At 36.8% G+C, this 13,171-nt stretch overlaps 1 protein-coding gene across 1 annotated transcript in view; it reads left to right on the top strand.

Annotated features, from left to right (window-relative positions):
* TENM1 (teneurin transmembrane protein 1) overlaps nucleotides 1–13,171 on the top strand; it is a 642,971-nt gene that overhangs the window by 445,404 nt on the left and 184,396 nt on the right. Inside the window, exon 14 of the mRNA XM_063432113.1 lies at nucleotides 10,163–10,348. Coding sequence (XP_063288183.1) covers nucleotides 10,163–10,348 — 186 coding nt within the window. The remainder of the gene's footprint in view (nucleotides 1–10,162; nucleotides 10,349–13,171) is intronic.

The following is a 13,171-nucleotide window of genomic DNA, read 5'->3' as shown; positions in this document are numbered from 1 at the left end:
AAGTAAAGGAAATTAGGGATAAAGAAAAGAAAACAAACAGGTAGGATAGAAGGAAAGAAAATGAAACAAGTTAAATGGTGTTGATGAATCACAGGTAGCTAAAGCATTGTTCCTAGATATCCAGGTGTTTTAAACGGGTAGATATTTCATTGCATCCCTGACAAATGTACCCACAGAATAATATTTTAATATATCTCTCTGATATTTGCAGCGAGTGTATGTCACCTTGGAAAGCACTCAGAGAGTGAACCTCAAAACATAACCGATAAGTCGTGTAGTGCTGCAGCAGGGTGACCAATGGCATCTAAGCAACGCAGCATGATAGGGCATGAGCGAACAAGTCATGCATGTGCAATTTCACTTTTCACGATTCCTAGGGACAGGATACTGATTGGTTACGTCAAAGTCCCTTCTGTGCGGCGGAGTCAAAAATGCAAGCAAGAAGAAGCAAGTAAAAACAAAGAATAATCCTACATACATGTGTTTTCTGCCTTCAGAATGAAACAACAAGAGAGATCCAAACAAAATAACATAGAGATTACAGATAATTATAGAACAAAGCTGGTGCTTTTGAATAGGGAAATTGGTAGAGCTATATATTTATTGAAAATATAATTCTCTAGAATTTATTACCATATGGCGTGATGCATTTCAAGCATTCCATATGGCAATTATAATAACGTGCCTCACAGCACTTTTTCATTTCCTTACAAAACTATCTAAACCATATATATCAAAGGCACTAAGCACAATTAATTATTTTGATGCATGTTCTGTCATTTTTAGAAATGTGATATATACATTGTATAACTTCTACATTATTGGAGAAGTCAACCAGTCTGGGGCGTTCTACTATTGTCCTCAGTTTCTTTAGACTATTGCATATTTCATAAGCATCACATCTGCTTCTTGCACTGCTAAAATGTCAAGGTTAAAAGAACACTCCAAGCACCATAAGCACTTCAACATGTTGTGACATGGCACCATCCCACGGTAAGATGTCATTTTAGCATACTTTGACAACACTTACTGGTGTTTTCCCTGCATCCTTCACTCCCTAGTAGGAGAATTTGGATTTCTTTATAGATCAAGCAGAGCTAAGGTTTGCTAGTGAAATCTCTCTTTCGTATAGCTGCTACAGCTTTTGTGACCAGAGTTCTAATATGGAAAAGATAAAAACAGTCAACGTGCATTAACACTTCAGTTCTTTAGATCTTGCCATAAATATAGGCGTCACAAAATATTATCATCCAATAAGGCACAAACTATATCCTGTCTCTTTATTAAAGCAACATATTCCCAAATAGTGTGTTAAATACCAATACTGCATTATCGGAATGTAATTGTGATCTGGTTTTATGTTTTAGTAAATTATAGGAAACTTGCCAGGAATGGGTTCATTTATACAAGAGATATTTGAAGTTGAATAATACAGTTTTAGTTTTTTTAATAATTTATTGGGACTATAATTATCCTAGAGTGCTTGATTTACCACCTAACGGGCATGTGTTACTTTGCTTTATGTAAAAGGGACAATATTTAGTATCTCAGTTTATGATTTATGCCAGTGGTGTATCCTGGTTTTGTGCTGCCCTTCCAGAGGAAGTGCTCCCTCGCCAGCCTGCCAGCCCAGCATGTCAATTAGCCACAAGGCTAACAAGGCATTTGCCCTTGGCATTTCGGGGCGGCGTTTTTTGCCGCCCCCTGGAAAATGCCACCCAAGGCAAATGCCTTGTTTGCCTCGCAGCTAAAACGTCCCTGATTTATGCAGGGTTCGAGTCCTGCACTTTTTCCACAGCAGGAACGCATCCCATTAGTAGTCCTGCAGGACCTGCCCTTTGGAACAAAGACACAATAATGTGCTTGTGAAAGGGGAGGTAAGAGTGATCATCACACCAGCAGGGCTCTCGGGGAAGGAAAGGGGGGCTGCTGGCTTCATGCATATTGTTTAAATGTCTTATTTAAACTCATTTGGGACATTCATTTGCATGGTGTGTACCTCAGGATTCAATGAATTCTCTGTCTGTCTAATCTGTATATGTTCACAGATAGGAGACCAGGATCTTGTAAAAACAAAACCCAGACAAAGAGACAGTGGGTTTCAGAGACATATTGATACATTCTTATTGCCATTCGAATTCTATCTAAATGCTACAAAGACCTCACCTGAAGTCCTCACAATGCGCAGGCTGGCTGTCCAACAGCTGCTTAACAGGGGGCAATGTGAATGACTTCAGCAATATGTCCTTCTAACGCTCATACAGAGATTTCATATTGTCTGCCTTGTCCTTTGCAGTGTGGCAGGTAGTAAAATTGGTGATCCTGACCAACTGCTGCAGGACCTCTTTATGAGGGGGAGGGGATGACTTTTAGTGAGTTAATTCTGAAACTGGATCTGTAATCCATATTTTAACTCCCATTTTGGGCCCACAAAAGGTTAATTAGAGGCTGTATTCACTAGACACTGGGTTTATGGGTTATACTGTGACTCGTGGAGAATGGTCTGAAGTCTGAATTGCTAAATTCCTGAATTCTTTTTATAAATATAAATCTAGCTACAGACACATTTTAGTGTAAATCGTTATACCATTCAGATTTTAGCATTCTTATTTTAGCGAATAAGTCTCATGGTGAATTGAGGTGGAACCAAACTTCAAAATGAAGTACATAATTTGAAAAAAAATTCAACTTTTCAGCTATAGTCAGAGGTTTTCATAAAAAAATATTTGCAATTTGAATAAATTAAAATTCATTGTTTTATTCCCAGTAGGCATACTGAAAATACAGCTTATAATACTTTTTTTTCTTAAATTTAGCTATTTGAAATTTGCTTTTATTTCAGTTTGAATTCCTGTTAAGTCAAACTTTAGTAAACATGTTTGACTCTCTATGACCCATTCCTTGTTCTGGTGTGTGATACCAAGACTGCTTACTTGAATATTTGTTTCTTTCCTGGTATTCTTTCTAATGTATATTTCTCAACACTTTTAGCTCATCACAATTATGTCCATATATTTGTTGCACGGGTAAAATTGTCAGCATTTGTAATGATTAAATATTATACATACCTGAAATACTTACTGAATCGAGAGGCTACACTTTTCGGTATTAGCTAAAGTATATTTGTATCTTTTGACACATTTGATACGCTGTCACCACGTTTCCTTTTACTGCGGGGAATCATTATTTACCGTGGGATGTATTTTCGGAGAAATATATATGCATACAAGCGTATTACTTTTTTTTTTTGGGGGGGGGGGGGGGGGATCTTGGGTGAGTTCCCACATTTTTTACCCAGGACTTGACCTCTGGTTCAATCAAGTTCATAGTAAACTGTCAGCCAGACCTGGCACCCATCCTCTGATGTGAGTTTAAGGATTCTCTGAAACTGCAAAGCTTTCTTTTTCTAATAAAAAAAAATGAGCTGCCAGTCGTATTTACTAAAGTGAGAATTTAAAGTGAATTCCAAATATAAGATCAAAATAGACAAGTAAGACAAAATCTCTGTCAGTTAGGCTTTCAGTTTAGCTCCTCTGGCCTAAAATTTCTAATTTACTGGGCATTCACTTTGAATTATTATTTTAGAAAAGAACCTTATAAGTGTTTATAGATGTTTCAACAGAGTATTTTTTGGAATAATTAATTATTGTGAATGTTGTAAGTTAGACTTAGAGGTTGCTTTGTGGGCATCAAGCCAACAAGTTAAGCAGACCCAGTTTTAGAAGAAGACTTAAAAGGTAAGAAACATTGCCAGATCTTTATAGTGACTGGTTAAAAGCAAAACATTGCTGAGAATATTCCTTTCTTTTAAAACTGGAAACTGAGTGATGGAGATCTCACGATGACACGCACCTGGATGAAGCGTCGATCAGACAAAGCAGATAGAAAGAGAATTTTTTTTAAAAAAAAGCAGTCTGGACATCAATTAGATCTTAGAGTCTCAAATGTATTTGAATTAATCATCACTGAATTCCGTGAGCTTTAGTTCTCTGCTCTCTCAGCTGCTGCCAAAAAGTCATGAAGACCTAGGTTAAACAGAATTCCAACTCAATTTTGCAAATCTGTGCTACATGTAGTAATTATGATCTGCAGTATATTAACTTTTTTTCTAGAGGCAAGAGAAATAGTTATTTTTTACCATTATTCAATTATTCACATTGGTAGCATTAATCACAGTCATACAGTGAGTACCTGTTTGATGTAGTTTGCCCACTGTTTGTGTATTATATAGGCAGGTTCCAAACCCAAATCTAAAAAATAAGTGATTAGGTAGAATAAATGCTCAAACACCAACACCTGGCTCTACCCCTCATCTGCCTCCTTTGCAGACATCATCAGAAGTGATGATCTCAGCCAATAAAAATGTTTTCCCACAGGAAAGCTTTGGAATGGCTTAGATTGTCAATTTTGATTATCTCAGCTAAGCAAGCAGCATGGGGGGCAGAGCCAAACAGTGCCCTGGCCAGCCAGCATCTCCTCATAGGGATGCATTGAATCATTGCATTTCTAAGAGGAATGTCTAGTGTCTCCATGCAGAGGATGTACACTGTGGAGCACTGCCCAAGGAAGCACCTATAGTGGCCATCTGAAGAGTGGCAAGTGGAAGTCTCCCTAGAATGTAATATAAACATTGCCTTTTCACTAAAAATACAGTGTTTATTACAAAGAGTCTGCAGGGACTGACTATACACAGCAGAATAACTACACAAATTTGTAGTTGTTCTGGTGACTATTGTGCCCCATTAACTGAACAGTAATTTTCCCATGAACTCCAATGGAGGAATTGCTATGTAGTAAACAAAGTAAACTCTTACTCCGTTAGGAGAATACAGCCCTTACATACAAAGTTCCAAGGTGTTCCCTACAAAAAGAGATATAAATATACAAATATTGTAACATCTTCCTCTTTATTACTAACCTATTTCAAAGTTTAAGAATCTATTAAAGGAACAAATTTCAAAGCACTACAGCTTGCTAAAGTGATTTATTTGTAAAGAGTGTGCCCTTTTTTTTCTTTAATTTTATTAAAGTGCCAATAGAAAATTGATTTTTTATAAATAAACAATGTTGCACCTCTCTGGCTGTCCTCTTGTTTCCTGGTAGTTTGGTTATGCTGAGTTGAACTCAAGAGGCAGCCAATTGACCAAACCACTTGCCTTGCACAGACTTCTCAATGAGCTGTAAAACAATTTGCGATTGGGCAGCCACAGAGAGTGTGTCTTGGTGAAAAATGGGAGGGTTTTCAGTAGCTGCAGATACTAGATAGCAACAGTTGCTAGAAAATATCCCACATTCTAAGGTACATGTATATTTAATTTAGGGTATATCTGCTAAATTCTAATTTTTGTCCAGATCCTCTTTTGATAGTGTGTTTATTTTGTACATTATTGTATAAGGAAACAAGGAGAGGCCATGATTTGAATCTCAGTAACTCTAAGTACAAATATTAAAGGGACACTCCAGGCACCCAGACCATATCTGCCCATTGGAGTGGTCTGGGTGCCAACTCCCACTACTCTTAACTCTGCAAGTGTATTTATTGCAGTTTTTTTATAAACTGCAATAATTACCTTGCAGGGTTAACTCCACCTCTAGTGGCTGTCTACTAGCCACTAGAGGACACTTCCTGGTTTCTAGCACAGGAAACCTGTGCTAGAGCGTCGCTGGACGTCCTCACGCTGTGTGAGGACCTCCAGCGTCGCTCATTTCCCCGTAGGAAAGCATTGAAATGCATTTTCAATGCTTTCCTATGGGGAGCGCTAATGCGCATGCGCGGCATTGCCGCGCATGCGCATTAAATCTCCCCGGCGGGTGGGCGGGATCAGTCTCGCCCAAAGGCCGAATCAATCAGAGGGAGGAGCGGCGGGGAGGAAGAAGCAGCGATTTGGGACATCGTCGCTGCCTCAGGTAAGTTACTGAAGGGGTTTTATGGTATTATGGGGGGTGGGAGGGAGAGGGGACCTGCAGTGCCAGGAAAACAGATTGTTTTCCTGGCACTGGAGTTTCCCTTTAAGGTTAATCTTGCTTGGACCAGATCAGGGTCATTGTATACCTGAAATAGGTGATGTATTGTTATTTGCACTTCATTGAGTAAGTAAATTACTGACCCTTCTAAAAAGCATTTGTATTGTATACTGAATGATAATTGTACTTAAAAGTATTTTTTCCACGCTGTAAAATATTTAGTGAATCATTTGAAACTGTCAAATTACACTTTTAATTTTTACATCTTCAAACTAACTAATAGAGTAGCAATTTAAAATTAAAGTAAAAAAGTACAATTTAACTAAAACAAAATACCAAATATATGATGTTAATTCCGCAACATCTCCAAAAAGAATGTGCCAATAAAGAACAAATGAACACTTTGAGATAAAAGAGACAAAACATCCTGAGTGATCCCTTGTGGAAGAGGTGAACAGATGAACAGTTCCCTAGCTCTTTTTGGATAATGTTTCCTGTAATCTTCTTTACTAACCAGGTGTTTGATGAATAACATAGAAAACGAGGTCCAAAAACAGCTGGATAGTTTTAAGGATTGGTGTTACTGGTTTGGCAGAATATAAAGACAATCTGTTGATACTTTGGCGTTTTTAGAGCCTCATGTGTTGCTGTTTGAATCAGGTATTATCCATATAATTATAGGGAGAGAGCATTATAAAACTCTCACTTTCTTTATGGTTTGAACTTCTTAGACATTTTTTTTTTTTTTTTACCTACAACTGGAAATTCATTAATACCGAAAGAAAACGTATAATATGTGTTAAGGTCTTTTTCTCTAAATATATAACATATATTATGTATGTTAATGATGTATTATCTATTTCACTCGCATATCAAAGAGACTCTATTGAGCACAAAGTTATAAACGTTGTTGATAACATTGTCCATTGTTTCACCATCATAGCCAATCCAGCTTCTCTACTCAAAATGATATCAACAAACTGCAGTGCAATTTTATAACAATTCATGTATTTCATAAAAACGTGGGTGAACAATCCTCATAATGTATTGACTGTATTAAAGATCAAGGATGGATTGCTATCTCCTACCAGGCATAGGCAACCTTTGGCACTCCAGATGTTTTGAATGACACCTCCCATGATGCAATGCCAGCATTATGGGTGTAAGAGTATTGTGGGGGATGTAGTCCACAACATCTGGAGTGCCGAAGATTGCCTACCCTTGTGACCTAGTCAGTTCCTTGTTTACCACAGACATCTCTGGTGTTATTTTGAACCACGAGTAGACCTTCATAAACAAGCATTACCTGTATTTATTTACATTAAATGCACATTTATGATTTATTATGTTTATGTTAAGTCCCTTATTTACTGATTTATGTGTTAAAAAATTATTATGTTCCAGCACTGGTTTTAACCCCTGCCCCCATTACACACCACAAAGAAAAATACAATATTCAGGGCAAAGGTCCCAATGATGAGGGGCACAGTTGGTTTATATGGTAGTTAGTCACTCTAGAGAACATTGTTACTAAAATAATACTTGTTTTTTGCCTTGAACAATTTTCAGGGCTGTTTTTAGCAAAAAGAAATTGGTATTATGGGACAGAGTGCTTATTAAGGACCAATCACCAAGGAAACTAATAAAATGCCTCAGCATATATAACACCTTGCATCCAGAATAGCAACTGTCCAACTAACATTTGTTAGTGTATATTTCCCTTTAAAGATTATTTTTTGTCTTGTCTCAAACGAATGAGGTTGTATATTTTGCACGTACATCTGATGATCACACACACTTATTGAAACACGCACACATTATGTTGCCTTTCAGGGTCAGCTTTGTCTTTTATTCTGGAAATGAATAATAAAAAGGAGTTACATTGAATAGAAGCTCTCAGAAGTCTGCTTGACTAAATGAGAAATGACACTGTAGTTTCTGGACTTGTAAATTGCCCAGCTGCTAACAGTTTGTTTTCATTTCCGTTCTCTTTGTCTGAACATCGTGTAACAAGATTGTTATTGATGGGAATTTTAAATTAAACTTTTTAACATGTTCATTACCAAGCCTGTGGAGATACTATATTCCTAAATCTCACTCATTATTGATCCAAATTCAACAGTATTAAATATAATATATGCTATTCATGGAACTTGTTTTTTTCTCTAACTAGGACTCACAATCAAAGGTGCAGTAGGGGGGCGGGGGGTACAGACAGGTAAAATAACAATAAGACAGGCAGGGTAGTTCCTCCATCCATCTTAGACTAGAGACTGCCAACACTCCTGCTGGTAACAAGCGAGCTTAGGACCAACAGGTATGACCAAAAATAAAATAGCGTTTCAGATTTAACAATACTCACAAACATCATGCAAAGCTTCTAGACGGTACCAGAATGAATCAATCTGATAAATAAGACTCCTTAGGTCAGGGGTTCTTAATCTAGTCCTCAAGGACCCCCTACCAGTCCAGGATTTAGGGATTACCTAGGTGTGTCTAAGGTGTTTAGAGAAAAAAATAAACACCTTAGACACATCCAGGCAATTCCTAAATCCTGGACTGGTAGGGGGTCCTTGAGGACTAGGTTGAGAACCCCTGTCTTAGGTAATCCTGGATGGATCAATTAATTTGGGCATAGATTTAAAGTTGAATTCTTTGTACCAACTTGAAAGAATTTGTGCAGTAAAGTCCAGTATCTTTGAAGATAGTAAATGCATGTTGTTGTTTTTTTTTACAGCAGCTTTGTCACCTACAGTGGTCTTTGCATATATTGCAAAAAAAACCCTCTAATGTTGGCATCTCTGCTAGATGTGCTGTGGGCGAAAAGCTCTCCCAATCTTCTTTAGATCATGGTGCTTAATCTAAAGACGTCTGTGGGGAATCCCACAATTTGCAAGTGCCTGCTGTGGTAATTGACAAAACTTGATGCTGGAAGCTCCACCATTTGTCAAGTTTTGTCAACTGAAGGCATGTCCATGAAACACAGTAGTCCCTATTTTGTATTAACTGTAGTTAAGTTGAGTAGTTCATGTAGATTTTCTTAGTACGACACATTCAGAAATTATATTGTCTTGACAGATAAACTTTAAGATGTTAATTTATTTATTTAGATGACTTGTGATTGAACATATTTATATTTTAATGTTTTTGCTTCGACTCTTGACTATTTTATATCTTACCATTTTATAAAAATATCAGCCTGTTACTAATAGTATAGAAGTACCACTGATATAACAATTTATCCCCTTGTGATTAATTTATATATATTATATTCTTCATTAAAGGAACACTAACAAATACAAACATGTTTTCCTAACACTATAGTGTTAAACTAACTGTTTAAGTGCCCGTCCCCACTCCTGTGAAGTTCAAAGTTGAGTTTACTTACCTTTTCTCCCTCATCGTGCTGGTCTCACTGTGACTAGTCCCTGCCTCCATGGCTGAGATCATTAATTTTGAAGATCTCAGCCAATCCAAGGCTTACTCACAGAAAAGCATCGGGGGGCTATTGAGCATGCATGGCAAAACGCCTTGCTGCACCAATCAACATCCTCATAGAGATGCATTGAATCTAGTTTTTTTAATGTGGGCATTTCAGACTTAAAACGTAAATACATAAGCTGCTTTTAAAAGATTCATTGCCTGCATACTGTGTTTGTATGCTGATATGTACTATACATAATCAAGAAAAGAAGCATAACTGCATGACAGGAAATGTTATCTTCTCATAAAATGAGATTGTGAACATTTATACTAAATATTTTATTTAAAATATCTTGAAATCTGCTGAACAGTTTACAAAAAAAATAACACGTTGTTCAACTTTTGTGATCATTGCTGAGTAATTTTCAGGTTGACAGAGCCACTTCAAGTTGTTATGTAATCATTTCACCGATGGAAGACACATTGCATTGGTGCCTTTCTAAAACCAAGTTAATATTGTGAAAAAGAACACTCTCACAGCTAACATTCTCAACCAAGCACAAATTTGCATTACAATTTGTTTTCATAAAGATGAGAAGAGGTTGCAGTAAAAGTGTTGCTGCTAATTGAATTTGCTTCTACAAGTCTGTACTGCTTTGTCATACCGTGATACTCTTAATTAGAATTTGCATACTTTTAAGTACATCGGTGTGCTGTAATTGAAGTCTTCCCTGACATAAAAAAAAATCATTCTGCCTTATTATTGCTGTTCCAGAGTTGTGTGCGGTGGACTGTGGAAGTCACGGAGTTTGCACAGGGGGAGTTTGTCAATGTGAAGATGGCTGGGGAGGAGCCAGCTGTGATGAACGCACATGCCACCCAATCTGTGCTGAACACGGTCAATGTAGAGATGGAAAATGCGAATGCAGCCCTGGTTGGGAGGGTGAGCACTGTACAATTGGTGAGTGCGATATCCCTTTGCAATCACACTAATTCTCTCATTTCAAATTCCATACTGTAATTTTCCCATTGTGCTATAAAATGGCTCTATTGATCACCGACTCTGTGATGATGCATATATTTTACAGAAAATAAACCCACAGGTAATCCAGATTCTCCCAGCCGTATAATCTTAGACTGCAAAAATAAAGAAACTGCAGGGAAGCAAAATAATTTCTATCCCAATGGGATATTTGGCTTAGATGCACATGGTTAATTATGCTTTGCTCGGAAATGCACCATATCAGCATCAAAGATTCTAGAAGAACTGTCAGAAGTAAGGAGTGTGTTATTGATCATTATTACACACTAGGCACACATTGCCTGGCACTCAGTATGGAACTTGCATTGGTAACAATTTAAAATTCAAGAGAAGGAGCAGCGAATATAAATAACAATACAAATTTACAACACGGCATGCTGCTCCCAAATTTAAATACCTTCAGTGTCCTATCAATTATACACAAAAGTGTACCATCAAGAAAATTTGGAGAAAAGCAGAGGTTCATGTAATGAAAATGACTAGTTAAAAAATATATTTTCTTACATGTTTTTACTTACATATTGCATTGACTGTGCTTTTAGCTATCATAAGCCCTTTTGTACAAATGGGATTTAAAGCATCACTCAAAAGCAGCTACTAAGATCAGTCAGTTTTATACACATTTATAATTAAGTTATTATGACTCTTATTTAATATTTTTTGATTTTCGATATATATATTGGTATATTTTACTTTACATTTTTTAATATTCTGAAAAAAAATCTTTTTAAAAGTTGAATAAAAATCATTAAAAAAAATATTCATTTGACAAGTTTATCTAAATATATTAAATAAAGGGCCTATATACGTTTACATTATATTCTCCTTTTTTTTTTTAAGTGCGCATATCCTAACATATTTGTAAAATACTGGGTCATCTGGTATATATATATATATATATATATATATATATATATACATATATATATATATATATACCAGATTATGTCTGAAAACCAGATGCTTTGTAGAGCAAAAGAAGGACGTATAGCAAGGAGAAGAAAGCAAGCGTTAAAGGAATGCCATAGACACCAAAATAACTTTAGCTTAATAAAGCAGTGTTGGTGTACAGACCATGCCCCTGCAGTCTCACTACTCAACTCTTTGCAATTTAGGTGTTTAATAATTTTGTTTATGCAGCCCTAGCCACACCTCCCTGCATGTGACTTGCACAGCCTTCCTAAACACATCCTGATATTCCACAGTCTTTTTAAATATAGAATGTCTTATCTCCTGCTCTGATAGCCATTTAGAGCCTGCAGGAGTCTCCTGTGTGTGCTTCAAGTTCCATTTATAGAGTTGGGGGTAAAAAATTCTAAAGCAAGTTAACATTTAATTGAAAATGAATCCATGTTTTTTTTCGTGAATGTTATGTGAGTCACTGCCAGGGGACATGTGGCTAGGGTTGCATAAAGAGAAACAAAAGTGATTTAATTGAGCAGTGAGACTGCAGGGACATGATCTTTACACAAAAACTGCTTCATTAAGCTAAAGTTGTTTTGATGCCTGTTGTATTCCTTTAACAGTAATATGGGGGTGAAAAATATAAAAATGGATTGTAGTAGAGGGTAAGAAGTAAGCATACATGGGTTGAGAGGGTAGTGCAGAGTTTTGGAGAGGTAGTGGGTTGACATTTTTAACTATTTCATTATTCAAATCAATTTTTTCATGGTGTGAGGACAACCATTTAACCAACCATCTGCATCTTCATGTCAATAAAGCATTTGAAATTGCCCTTTTACATCACTCAAAAAGCTGGCTATATTTTTTTTAATTCTGAGCAATAACAGGGTTGTTTACAAATGTAGCATTAAAACCCATCAATGTATATATAATTTGTTTTACATGAGACTTATTTCATGCTTTGTACATCTCAATGAACACTTCATAGTAAATGGAGGTTTAATGTTGTATTTTAGGCACAATTCTCAACATCATGCCAAACTCAGGGCAAGGTGAACAGGCCCATGATGCCAAGAGGCACAGGGCATCAGTCAGCTGTCACTGATTTTTAGATTAATTAGATTTCACTGAGATTTTAATTTGCTTTTGTGAAAGTGGTTCTCAATTAGAGTAGGACTGACAATAATTTGCCTTCCTTTTCCCAGTCATAACCTTGAATCCTTATGGAGGAACATGTCATGGGGCAACAGATTACATTTCTATTAAATCTCTGGCAATGTAGTAAACAATGCATGACCTGACAACCTTATAATTACTCATCTCAATTTCATCTGATTCTAAGGCCCTTAAAACTGAATAATTAGATAGAGAACATGAATACTATTGAGAGGGTGGGCATGGCATTCCACCACTGCACCAGGTACTTTCGTTTTCCAAGGTCCTGAGTGCCAGATTTAAAAGTGCACCAGCAAGCAACATAGAGTAATGTTTAATAAAATGACTTTCCTTTATGCAAAATAAATAAATAACCTGTAAAATGGCAGCTGCTTATTGAAGCCCAAATTCAGTGACTATAGCTCCCTATCTCTTTCGAACACAACACCTACTGCAATAAAACCATAGCACTTGCCATGGTAAGAGATGTAAGGGTCAATTCCATACTTGTAATTATCAGTTCTTATCAAGACAGTCAACGCTAACATTGTACACCAGGCCGTTTATACAGAATTTGACTATTAGCAACTGATGACTAGCGGCTGCCCTTAAAGATTGATAGGAGATGAGGAATGCTAACACCGGGTTTCCACCCACTGCAGAATGGTGTAACGAGAAAGACGA

This window comes from Pelobates fuscus, chromosome 9 (genome assembly GCF_036172605.1).
Source record: "Pelobates fuscus isolate aPelFus1 chromosome 9, aPelFus1.pri, whole genome shotgun sequence".
NCBI classification, from domain to species: Eukaryota; Metazoa; Chordata; class Amphibia; order Anura; family Pelobatidae; genus Pelobates; species Pelobates fuscus.
The sequence above is the reverse complement of the archived record's forward strand: the minus strand, read 5'-3'. Positions and strand labels throughout refer to the sequence as shown.